General features: G+C 40.3%; 1 protein-coding gene across 6 annotated transcripts in view; it reads left to right on the plus strand.

Moving 5' to 3' along the window:
* Positions 1-17,342, plus strand: part of znf536 (zinc finger protein 536) — a 189,356-nt gene that overhangs the window by 104,755 nt on the left and 67,259 nt on the right. For all 6 annotated transcript variants that reach the window (XM_065289268.2, XM_065289272.2, XM_065289274.2 and 3 more), the window contains one exon: positions 14,997-15,155. In XM_065289268.2, the coding sequence (XP_065145340.1) occupies positions 14,997-15,155 (159 nt within the window). The remainder of the gene's footprint in view (positions 1-14,996; positions 15,156-17,342) is intronic.

The raw sequence follows: 17,342 nt of genomic DNA on the forward strand, positions 1-17,342 counted from the left end.
AAAGTGAAAGTTCATATTGTGTATATAAATAGTTTAATTCAACCCCAGCATATGCATTTTTATTGGTTTGACCAAATGCAGCATGCCACAAAGGAATGCATTGGCTCCAAAACTCCCACTGTCTTTGTAACGTTGCTCCACGCGTAGCAAGCGAGAAGTGGCAACATTGAGCATGCCACAGGATTCACGTTGTTTTAGTTGTCTTGGAAACAAAGCTTGGTGTTTGTTTGTGTAAGATCTACCCCAATTGCAATTTAGACGGTTAACACCTATTGTTTTTGTTAAGAACATATGTTATTTGAGTTTAACTTTCATGTGAAAAGAGCTGTTAGCACAGTTTGTTTACAAACTAGCAAACACTCTTAATTCACGGTAGAGAAACTAAAGAACAGTGCAAAAGCTTACATCTGTGATTCCCTTGCACTCTACTTAACATAATGGAACACATGGGTATCATTACCTAACACTTTTATAACGATATAGGCTTGGTGTAATGTTTGCCGAGGTCAATTGAATATTTCTTTTCATCAAAATATTTATAATGAAGAACAGTCTTTCTTTCTTAAATTTTTTCTCTCTTTCTTTCTCTCTCTCTCTCTGATTGCAGATTTCAAAGTTTAAATACATATCTTGCATTAAATGAGTTTTCTTCACGTTGTTCTATTGCACAAGGTGCTCATATCAGTCAGCAGTTGGCTTCCATCACATGTCGCTTCCTTCATTCCCTCCAAAGCGCATAATATCCTTTTTACGATTCAGCAAACTTTTCCCTGGGGATTCTCACTCGAGACGTTATGGAAAAGATGTGATGTTGTGAACAGACTCTGGGCATTGTGACAGATTTGACATATTACAGATAACAAAATAAGAAAAACAATATCAGCTCATGATTTAGTACTGCAGGCAGGGAGATGCAGGCCCATGTTGTTTCGACACCAGACCTCGTGCATGACAAGTTGTCTCTGTGTTCCCCTCAGGACACAGGTTTAGTGCTGGTTTTAAGGGTGTCTCAGCCTGCTCCCTCAGCGTGGCTAAACCATGGCTGAGCCCCTCACTGGGGAAGGATCGCCCAAATGCCACCTCTCCTGGCTCGAGGTGCAGGTGAGGTGTTAACTTGCCTCCGAAGCACTTCCCCTTGCCAGAAACAGGTATTTCCTGTAAGACAGAGATGAGGATTCAGGAAAGAATGTCAAATCTGGTTTTCTCTCATTCTCTCTTCATTTTCGCTCCGTCTTTGATCCTCATATTTCATGGGTATCTGCCGGGCCTCAAGAATAGCGGTTTTGTCTATTGTGGTGCAAAGCGAAAAGAAGGGGGGCAACTTGAACTTTAGAAAGAGAAAAAAGTTTGGAGGACATTTCTGGATTATGTTCATGAGACACAAGCTGCTCGTAGTCTGAACATGGCACTATGTCAATGCATGTCTATTTCCATAAAGTTTATTTTTACACCCTGCAAGGCTCAGCACAGTAAGACACCACCATCATCAACAACTAAATGGATGTAGGCAGGAATCTTAAGTCAACACATCCTGATTCCAAATAATTCTGACAGAGACACGATAATGAATCGTCGGCAAAAGTTTGCCCAATGTTGCCTAAACGTAGCTAACAGCGTTGAAGTATGTTATGGCGTTGGTGATAACAGACAAGCTTTTCTTATCTCATGCTTACTGTAGCGGTAAGTTGAACATCTGATGGCTCTCTGTGATGCAGCGTGGCGGACAGGTGAGATGCGTGAGCGAGCGACACTTTGGAGACGCGTGTTCACACCATGTCACCGTTCTCCATCTGCAAGCCTTCAGAAAAATTTCCCTTTAGTTTGTCTCTGCCAAGCTCACACGCTCGCAGGAGCTGCCGCACGTTGCGCTTTCATTTTTCAGCCTCTAGTATTGTTTCATACTTACTCACTGAGACAAATATCAATGTTTAGTTAAAGACTCGGTGTAGTAACATAAAACCATTATTAAACTTTTTTAATATTTGTCTGTAATGTGCTTCGTTTAAACGTATATTTTTTAATATTTCAGTGAGTTTCTACTTCCACAGCAAGCAAGCAGGAAGCAATATGGAAATATGAAATTAAAAGATAATGAGTCCCTTTTTTCTAAGTTTTAAATTTAGCGCTGTTACAGACACATCTATATTAGCTTTATGGGCATATATTATTTCAGTCAAACTGTTTCTCAGCTTGCCCTCCTGCCATGCTACATCCTCTGAATTAAACCTTACCATCGCCAGCAGTCTGTCTCAGGCTCATTGAAGTATTATCCCTTTAAACGCAGGGCACACTTGGTATGCTTATTGGAGGAGTTTTGCCGAAACAGACGGTCTCCCACTGCAGAGTGGGTTGAGGTCCAGGGAGCACCATGAGTTTTTTGCGACGTATCCCCGACTCTTTGGAAACCAGAAAGCAAGAGTGTGCCATCTTTCCCCCCTACAGTGCTTCCAGAATATCTTGCCACAATCTTCCCCTCAAACACTCTGTTTGTGTAACCCCTTCGGTGTCCCTGACAAAAATAACCCATAGAGTCCTCATTCCTCCTGCCACACACATGCGTACCGTCTCTCGCTGTCTGTCTGTCTTTGCACTCGGTGATATTTTTCTCATACAGGATGACAAGACTAATACCCTGTTGTTTTCACAGGTGGTAAACATTATATGTGCATCTTCGTTGTCTTTTTTGACCTGGCTGGGTATGTCAGTGAGAAGTCATCACCTGATCTGCATCCACACCACGAGCTCGCCTTTTTAGGGATACATCCGGATCTGTCGTGGAATTTGTCTGCAAACGCAGCCCTTCCTCAACCTCCACCCACCCCTTCCTCGTCACTTGTAAATTAAATCCACATAACAAAGATCGATGGCTGCCTCCTAATCGCGTTAGACATATTGTTTTAAAATACCAGCGCTCAGCTGGTGAATCCTGGGTGCTCTTCTGTTTGTCCCTGTTGAAGAGATCAGACCTCTTTAGCTTTCACTTTCTCAACCTTTTCTGTTTCTGTGCTTTTCCTCAAGCTGTTTGTTTTCAAAGCCCAGGGAATTGGCCTGAATCCTAGGTATCACATATCTGACCATATTTCAAGCCGAAATTAAGCATGTTAAAACCCTTTTCCCTTTAAAGGTCAGACATTAGTGCTGGTAAAAATTGATCTGTGGGTTTTATGAATTTAGCCCCTGTGTTGGAGCTGCTTTTGTAATGGGAAGATTCAGTGGGGGAAGCTTAACACGGCATTGTTTTGCTTTGACAACGCAGCCACGAGAGCCTCTGCAGCTGTTCCCCCTGCTTACAATGGCAGATTAATTAACACAATCATGTGCTGCTGGCTTCAGCTCAACGTGCAGGTCTGCTCTGGGACAGATAGGTAAATCCTATACATGCCTTTCCAGAAAGAGCATATTCTTGATGGCTTTCGCAACTAGATATATATTTGCAATGTGACTGGTCAGCCTATGAAGTAAAAAAAAAAACAGAGAAGGGCCAAAAAATTAAATAAAACTACAAACGAGAAGGAGAGGCCTAAGCTAATTGAACCAAAGCATTGCTGGGAAGTGTTGTCTATTTCAGAGCAGCGCTTCCTATACCTCCTCTCCTACCCCCTCCACGAGCTGCCAGGGCCATTAGCTGGGTTTCCTAATTAAGATTCTGCCGGCCGATCCGTCTCTCTTTCTTAGTTAGTTCCCTGACATTTTAAACTGTCTATTATTCCACCCGGCTTTCAGGTGCAATGCTGTGTAAATGGCAAGTCAAAAAATTATGTATCTCTCATACAGTTATCCATCAAGGACTATTAGAGGGAGCGGTCCGAGCGCTTAAATCATTACCGAATGCTGTGATCTTTCCCGATTGATCTTATCGCTCACATCCACTGTCATACTGTTACCACACTTCATCCTTCCATTTCCCCCTCCTCTTCTTCTCGTTTTCACCGCTTTTTTTCCCTCTGTGTGCACCACACCCCTGTTTGCTTTTCAGCATGACCACAGAGTGTCGATATCTCAACCTTGTGCCCACTTCTCCGTTGATATGATGATCACTTAACAGTCAAGAGCAAAGGATGATGGGAAGTAAGGGCGTCATCAGAGGCAACAACAGCAGCCGAGCAATTATGTTTCCTTCAGACCAAATGCTTTGCCATTAATGAAATCCCTTATCACCCTGGAGAGGAGCAGGATGCTGGGACAGGTGCAAGAGATGCGCGTCACTCATTTATCTTGTTTCTCAGAATGGAGGGAAAAGTGAAATTCACAGCCGCGGTGGCAACAAGTGCAAGGCGAGTTTTAGCGCCGTAGATAATGTGTTTCTCGGTTACATATTTTAAACTTTGATTGGCAGATCCGGCTAATTCTATTTTGAGGTGTGTAAATATAGGACCTCATCAGAAAAAGCCTTGGCATGCAAGCTTTCAGGAAGAGCGTACCAATGTCTATATGTGTGTGTGTAAGATTTGTTTGTGAAGACCTGCTTGTGAATGGGTGGGAGTGAGGAATGAGGGAATGTCAATCCAGTGTCTGACATCCTGCAGTGCCTGTGAGCTGTGGATAGCATTTGAAGTGTTTGCCCCCAACAACAAGGTGTCTGCCCTTTACCAAAGCAAGTGGAATCCGTGTTAGTACCTCAGACAGCGGCAGCAGTGCCTCCAGCAGGGGGGCCGGAGCAGAGGTAGCCCAAAAGAGGGAGGGTGGGGGTGGCTCTAATGACGCTAATGCTCTGTGAGATTCTGGCTTCTGTTAAAGGAAGCAATCTGATTGGAAACAGTTCTGGGAGTCTGGGAGGTTGGCCCTGGCTCGTTTCATTTAATGACCCATTTCCTCAGCTCGTGCCACAAGCAGTTAACAAAAGTCAAGGTGCCCAGAGGTTCCCCTGCTGGGGGAGCGTGCCAGACCCCAGCTGAAGGTGGGAGGCGTGGAGACAGCCGGGAGGAGGAGTGGATGTTGTAGATTACAGGTGTTTTTGTCAGCTGACTGTCAGGTCAATGGGGCTGTGATTTTCTGTGTTGCTAAACTGAGCTATATTTAAAGAGAATTTAAACCTTTAACCACTACCTTTAATTTTATAATAACTGTAATCAAGGACTGTATCAAAATTGCTATCATTATGCAAAACAGATTATTACTAGACAAGTAAAAAAGTAACAAAAATTTTCTTTTCCCCTTTAGCCATGTCTGTTTGAGGTTTTATGTCAGCATGACGTATTGTGATATATAGAAAGGTTATCCTTGTAGTTAACGCTTTCGTGCTAATAGCACGCTAAACTAGAGATGCTGCAATGATTTCTACCACATGACCTTCTATCGCATTCCTCACGGCCCCAGGAGCGAGTCCTAATGGAGCTAGTCAACTCTGAAAGCCAAACTTGAGCTCACTCGCACATATCAAGCTAATGATCAATTATTAAAATTCACAATCTCTTGCCCCAATGTCCCCATATGGGTGTAGACGACAAGCAATTATGTCATGCTTCTCGCTTTTCGGACCAAGCCGTATGAAGCTATTTATAAATATATAAAAGATAGATCTTATTACGCCGAGTTATTGCCCTCTTATTTCAGATGTACAGATTTAGATTAATTTGTAATTAGTCTTGAGATTTTGAGCCTCTGTAGATAAAGGATTCGAAAGTCTATGCTTCATTCCAGAATCACGGATCTTTCAAAAAAATCCCAAATGCTGGTAGCGGGACTAAAATAGCATAAGCCTAAATGATTGTGCGCTCAGACAAATACAGGCACGTATGTCTGAATGCCCTGGCAACAGCGAGCTTTCCAGTAAATGAGTTTTGAAATAAACTGTTATTGTTTAGTTGTAAACATCGAATCCATGTAATGGAATCTAGGGTCGTGCTTAAGTGACAGCGTGTTGGTGGTATTGTACAAACACAGTCTTTTAAAGACGGAGCGTGAAAAAAGGATAGGAAGAAAAAACCCTGAAGAACAGGGCAGAAAGGCATCTGAAGCCCTTTTCTCTGTAATGCTGTGATTTAATTTTCAATATCCTGTCATGCAGCACTTTTCGTCGGGCTTAGGTTCACATTAATTTGCTCCAAATGTCAGATATCTCTCTTCAGATAAAACAGACAGAAATAAAGACATAAGGCTCCATCTTTTCCGTGGCCTGTACCCGAATGGTGTTATTCATATTAGAGGGGGAGAGTCTATTAATAGTTGAGTCATCAGTGCACCAATGTTCTGAAATGGCAAATTGTTACTCTAGCTCCTCAATGGTGATTCTTGCTCTCTGTCAGTGACCTTCATAAGAAATGAACATTTGGTCTGTGGAGGAGATACGCTTTCTCATGGACATGTGTGAGGGGTGACGCACTGGCAACTGGAGAGAATGGAGTTGGAGAAAGTCAACAGTGAAAGTATGATGGAGAGAGAGAGAGAGAGAGAGAGAGAGTGTGTTAAATGAAGTCAGGCACCCATAGGAAAATCAGGAATGAGGTTGCTTTAATATCTCAATATCTAGAAATTAAATGGAGAGCAAACTGAGACTTTTGCCCAGTAATCTCACACACATGTCTTCTTAAGTTGGAATTTGAACAATGTCACAAACTGTAATGTCTTGGTTTGCCTGTAATGTCTTTTATTATAAGCTCAAATACTTGTCATCAGATACTTCCAATGCCAAGTTTGGTATACAGTACTGTATATAGCTTCTTACTGTATGTCAGTGTTTCTCAAAGTTTTTCTGCCATTCCCCACTTTGGAGGTAGGGAAGGGTTCCGGCCCCACCTGTCCCCAATTGCCCTGACAAAATAGTATCAAGTAGGCTTTAATTTTAACTGCTGAAATTTGTTTAATCCCATGATATTTTAAAACATAACAGCATTAAACACTTTCAATAGAAAAATGCAAAAAAAAAAAAAACAAATGTGCAAATGTCAACATACTTTCTTTTCGGCTGGCGTTTTGGTTGATTGGGTCGACTGTCTGTCTTGGTTTTCTCTGCTAGTACAGAATCTCCAGTTTTCATTCCTTGTCACAAACGTATCCATTGTTTACTTTTATACCCACTACCGCCTATACCGCCTCTCCACATTAAAGTTTTTGTTCCACTTCAATTCTGCTTAATTCATTCTTGTAGACTATGGTTCCGGGTGACATTTTCTTCACAGTCTGATGTTGCTTTAAGTTAGGCTTATATTTAAATGTATCATTTTGAGTGTATGGTCAATGATTAAAAGAAGTTAATAGAGATGGGCACAAAAATGACCAAATTTCCTCCCATTTGTCACGCCCCACTTGTAATGTTCCTGTTCCCCACCAGTGGGGCCCGCCCCACACTTTGTAGGAGAAACATCCAAAACACTGTCAGAAAACTATCGTAGGCTATCTTTGGACGCAAGACCGGGAAAACGGCCGTCTTTGAACCTCTCTCATTGCACGACATAGGACCACCGATGAAGAGCCACGATCACTGAAATCGCGACGATTGTTTCACAATGGCAATCTTTCGTTTGGGACAGCCAATAATCGTGCAGTGTATCCCGGGCTTAAGACAAAGTTGATATCAAATGAGAATAAATGTGAATCTCCTAAAGTACAAAACAGCTGCTTCTGGGCAATATTGTGTTGCTGGGCATAAATTAAAACAGGACATACAGTATAAGATATTATCAGTTTGGTTATATGGATGCTTGCCAGTAACGTTAATGAATAATTTGTCTTTATATTGAATCTCATACGATTTCTCATGTGATTTGATTGAGTTTCATGTGATTAGACCGCCGTTATCATCCATCTTATAGCACAGTCTATGTTTCAACAGCTCTTCAATCCTGCCAGCATGTTTGTAGATATGTTTTGTTTAAAAATTGCTCTATCAAACTTAATTCAGACATCTCACTCAGATTAATGCGAGTTAAATAAAAGATGTCCAATGCTATTTTTGATGGATGATATAACCTTGAGGGGGTGGGACAGTTTTAAAGCATCTCTGGCCAGCTTTCAGCATCTTGAAATGTATTCTGATGGAGTTGCTCAGTCATGAGACTCTCCTGTGTTTAGGGCGGCATGATAAATCTTTTTATTTCATTTTCCAAGACAGTGGACAAGTGCATATAAGAGTAAAACTGGGAATGTCCTTGACCGCGCAATTTATAGTCTATGTGGCCGAGACACGAAAAAGCCACGTTTTACAGCTCCTAGCGAGAAGGGTTCTGGTTAAGGCGATACGTAAAGATGCATGTAATTTATCATCTTCACATTATAGTGCCAGCCTTTGTGGATGTCTACTTTGGTAATGTTGTTATTGATCAGACCCTCCATATGGCAATGTCCCTAATATCTTCAAGTACATCAGTATTGTTTTAATTCTCATTAATGAAAGCAATAGAGGAATGGCTTTTCAAAGCGTATGGCTTTAGAGGGATGCTAATGGATTTAGAAGGTGCTGTAAAGGGATGTGTAAGTCAGCTTTATGATTGCCTGGTGTACTTGTTGTTGATTTGGTCGGGTGGAAAAATGAATAGGAAATCAATGTCAGGCGAGGAGATTTTTTTCCACCCCGAAAGACTTTTAAAGGTACAGTGTCGTGCCTAAGTAATGCGTGAAAGAAATGCTGTTTACCACTACAAATTTTTTCTTCTCTTTCTTTCTTTCTTTCTTTCTTATTCTCACATTTCTAATAAAACAGTAGCATATTTCTTAACTGACAGCCCCCACCCAGCCTTCACTATTGATAAAGTTGCCCATTTAAAAATTAAATAAACAAAAAAAGAAAGTGGGCGTTCAGTGAATATTTGCCACGATTAACAGCAGTCTGGGTTATTGAAGTGGGGCTTGTAATAAGATGCTCGCCCTTAGGGCCCTCACAAGCTCACTAAAGCTTCAGATCATGGCAGAATGGCTCCTCTCATGCGTCGGGCCAGCAGTGGTCATGTCGGCCCCTCTCCCATCCCCTGCGTGCTGTGATCACCGTGCAGAAAAAATAAAGTTAGTGAGACCTCACTGCCTCCTCATCGGCCTGGGTTTCACTTTCTTTTCAGTTTTTATTTATTAATTTATCTTAATTATTGTTTCTTTTTTTCCCCTTTTTTAATTTGCTGCTCTTTGAAGCCTGAAAGCAACTCGAGAGGAGCAAACAAAGATGGGCGAGTGCCAGGCGCAAACTTATGGCACCATTCCTGTTCCCTCAGCTCGACAGAGGCATAGCCTTTAAAGAGGGAGAGGCGCACCTTCTGTCACTGATGGTGGGAGAGAGAGAGAAAAAATGGAGGGGGGGTTCTCCAGTCAAGAGTGCTGTCAATGTGGCTCATTTGCACAATGCTGCCACTTTCACCTCTCTGACCTCCTGAGACTTTGATTGTTGTTGTATTGGTGCGTGATGATCGGCGTTTATAACAGGCACATTTGTGAAACACGCGATCAAATTTCAGTTGCGACAGAGCCGTATGTGACTTGGCAAGGATCCTAGAAAGACGAAAGAGTTGAGTTGAATTTCTTGCGCTTTATCGCCCATTATCCTATGGAACTATTGATGTTAGGGGGAAAAATTAAACCTTAAAATTATTTTTAACTTCTTATAGTCAGACAGCGAATACTTGAAGCTTATTTTCACCTGACCTCCTGTGCCAGTAGGCATAACAAATGTGCTTTACAAAAGGGAGAGAGAAAAACGGATAGAAAGAGAGAGAAATGCGGCATTCTGTTCACAAAGCAGAAAAAGGACAATCTTTCCTCCTCCTCTTGTAATCCTACTTTCACTCAGGCTGCCGCTAATAAATATAAATGTTTGTGATTAGCATCACGGCGGCACAGGTGCATGTTTGTTGCGAGGAGAGGCATGTTCATTAATTTTCAGCGATGAAAAGTGCACTGCGCCATAAACACAGAGTCCAAAAACGCATGGGCTGATAAATGAACGCACAGATTGTTAATGTACCATTGTATGGCTGAGCCTCCACAAGCTCTAAAAAAAAACACAGGGCCCTCTTGCCAAATCAGAGCTCGCTGGAGGTAATGTGCTAGCGGCCCCCTTTTCATGGTCCAGATTACAGAGAATGGAGCCTTAAAACTGTGTTTTGTGTGTCTAAATGTGCATGTATGTGTGTGTAACTATACACTTAAAGTACACATGGCATATACAACATAGCCTCTACCCATACTTTCCACTTCATCTGATCCCTCAATGCCATGTGGCACATAATTAGTTTTTTGTTTTTTAGACTGATATTTACTGTGGCGTTTGGTTCTTGACTCTGTGGATGGATTGCTAGTTGAGTTAATGGTTGTCAGATTATCTAATTCTACAGTGTGATGTTATCTATTATATATATATATATATATATATATATATATATATATATATATATATATATATATATATATATATATATATATATATATATATATTATATAATGATATACTATATGACAACATAATTTATTAGAGGAAAACTGTTCATATTTAACAATAACTGTTCGAAAAAATCTCAGTCCTTTTAAATACTGTTTTTCTGCAGACCAGGAAAAAAGATCTTGAAAATGGGTTGTTTTTCAGTCGCTGCAAAAATGTTTTATTAGGGGACCGCCGAACACCTGCCTTAAAATGTCGTTTCAACATCTCCCGAATGCCATTTTGCTTAATTGACTTGGAAATGGCCCAAATGTATTGCTGAATGCAGTCTAATTAATATTAATAATAAATGCCATTATTAACATCAAAGAACATCTGGTGCCCCTGTTTACCCACATGCCTTATATGTAGCACATTTTGCGGCTGTTTCATCTCGCAAACAGAAAGGGGTAAACACTTTTTGAATTTAGTATTTATTTATATATTTATTTAGATTCTGCTTTCCCTCTGTGAATTTATTACCTCATTGACACGCAGGTCACCGCGTGCCGCCCGTACGCAAGAGAGGGCTCGAATCACGCGTCAAGTGAACATTAGAAACGGTTTGACAGATTTTTTTTCCTGGGTAGGGCTCAGTTGTGGTGGTACCACAGAGGGTTTCGAGTCCCTGGTGTACTCCTAAAAAAATAAATAAATGCTTGTGCGAGCATCTGTGCCAGGGGGCTGCATTAGGAGTTTTAGCCACCATAAATCAGCGGGCTAAATAACTTTAATCTAAAATTTCATTAAGTAGTCCTTGTCAGGTAGTAAAAGGAGGGGATAATGCAGTGGTGTTTAATGATAATTGGTGTTTGGTTAATAAATTCTGCAAGTTCCGATTACTTTCTAGCAGTCGGCGGAATGCTAGCCTCAGCAGTGTAACTAAACCTCAAATTGATTAACTCGCCTGAACCAGACTGTTCACAAAGATGGCACGGGTCCAAATCAAAAAAGAGAGAGTGCAGCGCGCGCATCAGCCGGATGGTGTTGTGTTGCTTCGGCGTAAGAAAATCAGCTCCCCCCGGGCGCATTTTTAAAAGCCTAATGCCTTTCAAATGATGTCATCACATTTTACCTTCTCTCTTTCTCTCTCTCTCTCTCTCTCTTTCTCTCTCTGCTTTTTACTGTCTAAATCCAAATGTTTCTCTCACATTTTCCTCGGGTGCTGCAGAGGCAGGGAGGTCAATGACTGAGTGTGACACGTGACACATTATTCTAATGGATACGGGAGACATCTTGTGTTTTTATGATTGCTTCTTTTTTCCTCTGAAAGTGATATGAGAGTAATCAGAACCACAGACTGATTTAGAGTGGAAGTGTGATTGTGAGCGATCCATTAAAGGTGTGTGTGTGCGTGTATGTGTGTGTGTGCGAAGGGGGGGGGGGGGGTTGTTATATAGTGGGCTTTTGTTGTTGTTGTTGTTGTTGTTTTATTAGTGGGAACAGGGTGTGGTCCATCTGTGGAGATTTGAGAGGTTGTAGACACACATACACAAACAAACACATAAAGAACATTTAATCTCCTCTCGCTGACAAATGCATATTTTGCTTTAACCATAATCATGTATGCATTTACATTTATGCATTTGGCAGATGAAAAAATCCAAAGCATGCAAGCATGTGTGTTCACTAGAAATCAAACCCATGACCTTTGAGCTGCAGGAACAATATGCACTTTAATTCCCATAAATGCACAGACTAGCAGCTTATCAGCCTGCATAAGCATGTGCATATGTGTGTTTAAAAGAAACAAAGCGGGTGACAGGGTGAGCGACACACCTCCCAAAGGGCTATTCCTAAAGGTCCCATTCCAGTCCATTGTTCTGGTATGTTCTGTAACAGTCCAGTAAAGCCCAAACAACTTCCTAATGTATATATTTGCCTTTAACCGCAGCATTACGCTACGTGTCCCTGTAAGTAACTCAACGGACAATGAGACGGCTATTGATATATTGTGTCACGCGTTTGCAGATGCTCTTTATTATTGGTTACGGCAGCAAAAATCTCATAAGCGAATCCAGTGGTCGATGAAATATTTATGGAGATGGGGATGATTGATACCAGCGTAGTCGCAACAAGCAAGCTAATCATAAATTACAGATGTAACTTCATTATCCCCATGTCTAATTAGTCAGACTGTAAACATCTATAAAAGAATACTGTAGCATTTGATAATGTTTTGGAGCATTGTCTCGGTGCTGGACTAAAGAGTTATTGTTTTCAGGCTTAACTGGATAATATATGAAGGCCGCCGCTCGCTCTTGACAATCATTTTAATGTTGTGTCTCTTACACATTTTTCTTTTGCATAAAATAGGGGCCGAGAAATGGAAAATCAATATGCAGAAAATAGTTATAGGTGGCGGGTTATCGAGAATCTCTCTGTTCCAGACACCCCAGGCAGAGAGATGATGCGTAATATATGGGGTGACCTTCAAATGTCATAAATGTGTTGTGCAATAAACTGTCAATATTTGTGGTTATTTGGTGCAGGATGACTTTTACAGTAATTGGAACAGCCGTATTAAAAGCTGGGGAGCAGTCAGCTGATTAAAGACAGCCCTGCTGGCCTGTGTGTGTGTGTGTGTGTGTGTGTGTGTATGTGTGTGTGGAGAGAGAGCGAAAGAGAGATAGAGAGTAAAGGCCTTGTATGGTTACATATCTGTCTTTATGATGTTCCAGTAATGTGTCTACTGTAGATTAGAATGCGAGTTAAAGGAAAACACCACCGTTTTTCAATATTTTACTATGTTCTTACCTAAACTTAGACGAATTAATACATACCTATCTTTTTTCAATGCGTGTACTTTTAATCTTTGTACAGCACCTCGTGAATGTGCATTTAGCCTAGCCCCATCCATTCCTATGGCTCCAAACAGGGATGAATTTAGAAGCCACCAAACACTTCCATATTTTCCCTATTTAAAGCCTGTTACATTAGTTGTTACACGAGTAAGTATGGTGCCACAAAATAAAACTTTTGTTTGGAGCCATAGGAATGAATGGGGCTAGGCTAAATGCTAACACATTCATTGAAAAAAATAGGTATGTATTAATTCATCTAAGCTGAGGTAAGAACATAGTAAAATATTGAAAAATGGTAGTGTTTTCTTTTAAGTGAACTGAATTTCATTAAAGTCTGGATCTAAAGAAAAAATGTGTTGGATAGTAATAATTTACATTCAAATCATTACCCATGTACAATGGATGTACATGAGTGTTTGTTCACTTCAACTATATGCAACAATAACAATGTTCTCCTCTCTCTTAACTAAAGCCTGTAAAATTTGCTAGTACGAGAAATATTTGTAATTGTCTGTGTTGCAAACTAAAGTGGGTCAAAGTGTTTTTGTTTGTATAGTTGCGAGTATATGTTGGGGTCAGAAAATGGGCCACACATCACAATGTAATACGTGTAGGCAAAACGGAGGCAGCAAATTGCAGGAATGTGATCAGTCACAAGAGAGAAGGAGATGCTGACTCAACTCTTCCTTTTTTAACTTCTCAAATCTCATTCGATTCTTAAAAAGAGGGTAAAGAAATTTGGGGAAAAAGCAGGAATAGAGAGAAAGATTACTGGTACAAAAGCTTTTGATTGAGGCAAATAGTTGCTAAAGTGGGTTGAACCATTGAGATGATGTCTCTCCTTACACACCGTAACGTGTAGGTGCAGAAATAAAAATGCATTTACAAACCCTTGGCTTGTCATGTGCTTAAGGACGTACAAAGTACAACACAGTCAAATACCATTTCATGTGCTTGTAGGGTCAGGGTGACACATATGGACAAAGTGGAGTCTTTCTTTAATATCCAGAAAATGCAAAGGTTGTGGGTACGATCATAATGAACATAACTCCTGATGAAATGTATAGCTTGAATGCAATTGATCTGCCAAATGCATAAATGTAATGATGAGAACACATTGTGCATGCATATGAGCACGTCCAGTATGAGCACAACAGGTGACCGTTTCAAAATAAGATGCTTTTTTGTAGCTAGTAGACAATGTATCTTCTCAAACCTGACCTGGCCTTGTATCACATAACTTTGCAGTAGTGTCTGACGCTTCACACAGTATGATAACCCTCCATAACTCACCATGGTGTAACACTGCTGACATTTCACATATAAGCAAAGTGACTAATTATCTCTGAGTGTGGACTTGTTGACACTTTTAGACATTATTGGTGTGACAGTTGCTCAATCAGAGCCGCCCATCGTTATCACCGTTTCCCATCAAGCTCCCCGCCGACGTCACCTGTCAAAGCCAGGGCGCCATGGTGAAGCGAAGACCCTGTTGCTGACACGGCTGTTTTTTCTTTCCGTATTGTTCATTTCAACACAATCTGCCATATGCTTCCCACTACATATGATGAGAGGCTGGATAAAAAGTTGGAACGTGAGTGTACCTAGGTGGGGGGGTTGGGGGTGATATCTCTAAAGAAAGCTTCTGAACTGTCAGCGTTCTGTCAGGTTAAGGAGGACGTTGGAGAGGAGGGGGTGCACGTGAACTCATTGATGTGTTTGACTTTGCATGCCGTTAGCAGATTTGGGTGGTAAAAGCTGTGAAAAGATGAAGAAGCACAGAAGAAACAAAACATCTGACATGCTGGTTTGAAGTGAATCTGAATTAAATATTTTTTTTCTGTGTCTCGTAGATGTTGGGGAGGAGATGCCCAAGCCTGTGAGTGCTGTCCAGCCCCCCACCACCCAGCACCGGGACAGGAGCGTGGGCTCGAGCATAAAGGACTGCCCCTACTGTGGCAAAACATTCCGCACCTCGCACCATCTGAAAGTCCATTTAAGAATACACACAGGTGAGAGAAATCTAGAAAATTGAACTCAGAGAATCTGTCCAGGAAATGTGACCCAGTCTACTGATTTTTGTGATTTCCTGTTTTCTACATCATCCTAAATATGAAGAGTTTGGTTCCAAAACTCCGTTTTCAACATTTTTGTCAAAAATGTTAATTATTATGTTATCATGTTTTTATAGTGTTTTATTGTGCTACTTAGCTGTATTTATTTTGTATAAAGGCTTAAATTAAAACAAACCAACTGCAGTTTGAGTGATATTAATTGGAATGCACAATCAAAAATCTATGTTTTTTGAAAAATTTGAAAAATGGAGGTTATCTCATTTTGGAACCAAACTGTTCATATATTCTGTGAACATTCTGTGAAATTGTAACCCTGATAAATTTAAAGGGATAGTTCACCCAAAAATGAAAATAATGTCATTAATGACATCAATGGCACCTACGTACGGTATACTGTCCATGTCCAGAAAGGTAATAAAAACATAATCAAAGTAGCCCATGTGACATCAATGGGTCAATTAGAATGTGTTGAAGCATCGAAAATACATTTTGGTCCAAAAAAAAATTACGACTTTATTCAGCATTGTCTTCTGTTCTGCGTCTGTTCTGACGTGTTATCTGGTGCGCCCCAGCTGTTTTTTTGTGCCCCGGGACTTCGTTTACAGTCTGAGGGAGATGCACACTGTAAGTTTGCAAAAAAAACTTTGCAAACATGTCTGAGGATAACACATCATCCACGTCACTACAGTCACCTGACTTAAATCACCTTAATTAAAACGCACGCATGTGCTTAACAACAGACACGGAAGAGAAGACAGTGGTGAATAAAGTCGAAATTTTTGTTATTTTTGGACCAAAATGTATATTGTATTACACATTCTAATTGACCCATTGATGTCACATGGGCTAGTTTGATTATGTTTTATTACCTTTCTGGACATGGACAGTATACCGTACGTAGATTTTCAATGAAGGGTCAACAAGCCAAATATCGGACCAATTATAAAACATCTTAAACTGTGAAGACGAACGGAGGTCTTACGAGTTTGGAACGACATGAGGGTAAGTCATTAATTACATTATTTTAATTTTTGGGTGAACTATACCTTTAATATTGACTGAGTAAGGCCATGTCAAAGATTGAAATCAATGAGTGAAATCAAATGTTGATGTTCCTAATCTCATTATTGAATTGAAACTTTAGTCTAGATTTCACAGAACGGGTCACGTATTTTTTTTTTTACAGTTGTTTCTATAATTTATTTGTATTTTTATGCATTTTCACATTTCTTTAATGCCAGTCGAATGTTGGCAACAGTTTGCTTTTACTTACAAATTTAGGGCAGCATTTACACATTTAGTTTTTTTTATTTTAGTGGGTATAGTTAGTGTTAGAGAGTATTTTTGTATCAGTATTGCTAACACATGTATTATATATCGTTTTCCAAATATCAAGAAATCACACAAACGCTCTCACAGATAACATTTTCGCATTGACATCATTCTGTATGTGAAACGCCAGTTCTAGTTTTTCAGTGTTAATGATGCAACTTTTACGCAGCCCACTTTAGTAAAGTTTAAAAAATTTTAGTCCATAAATGAATTTTAGGTATGTAAGAGAGGACGCCTGGGCCCAGCAGAGTAATGATGTGAGCAGTGCTGGTCCAGTGGCTGTCAGGAGACCCTGCTGTTCCACCCAAGAGCAAGGCTGAGGCTCACTAGCAGGCACAGCTGGCCTAGTTAACATGCAGGATAACCAGGATAAACACAAGGAGGTCACCTTACATTCAGCCCACTGTTTGTCTCTGTTTATGTGTATGAAAGTAAAAAACAGCTATTTTATTAGTTAACTATTTTAATTATTATCCATAAAAAATAATAATAAACTATTATTATTATTATTGTTTTTATTAACAGTAGTAATAATAAGAGTTGTAGCCTAATAAAATCTAAAATGGTTGATTTTGTTTAGGAGCCATTTTTTGTGTATGCAGGGTTACAGCAATGAAACTAGTTTCTAAGGGTCAGGTGAGGTAGAAACATGTCCCTGTGGTAACAGCGGTACCTTTATCATCCCTTTAAAAAGGACAGACTAAAATAGAAAGATGGAAGAGAAAGAAGCGGCGTTCTATATTGAGCAAATAATACGAAGCCAATCCCTTGTCTTTCCTTAACTATAGATGG

This window comes from Paramisgurnus dabryanus, chromosome 2, assembly GCF_030506205.2.
Source record: "Paramisgurnus dabryanus chromosome 2, PD_genome_1.1, whole genome shotgun sequence".
In the NCBI taxonomy this organism is placed as follows: domain Eukaryota; kingdom Metazoa; phylum Chordata; class Actinopteri; order Cypriniformes; family Cobitidae; genus Paramisgurnus; species Paramisgurnus dabryanus.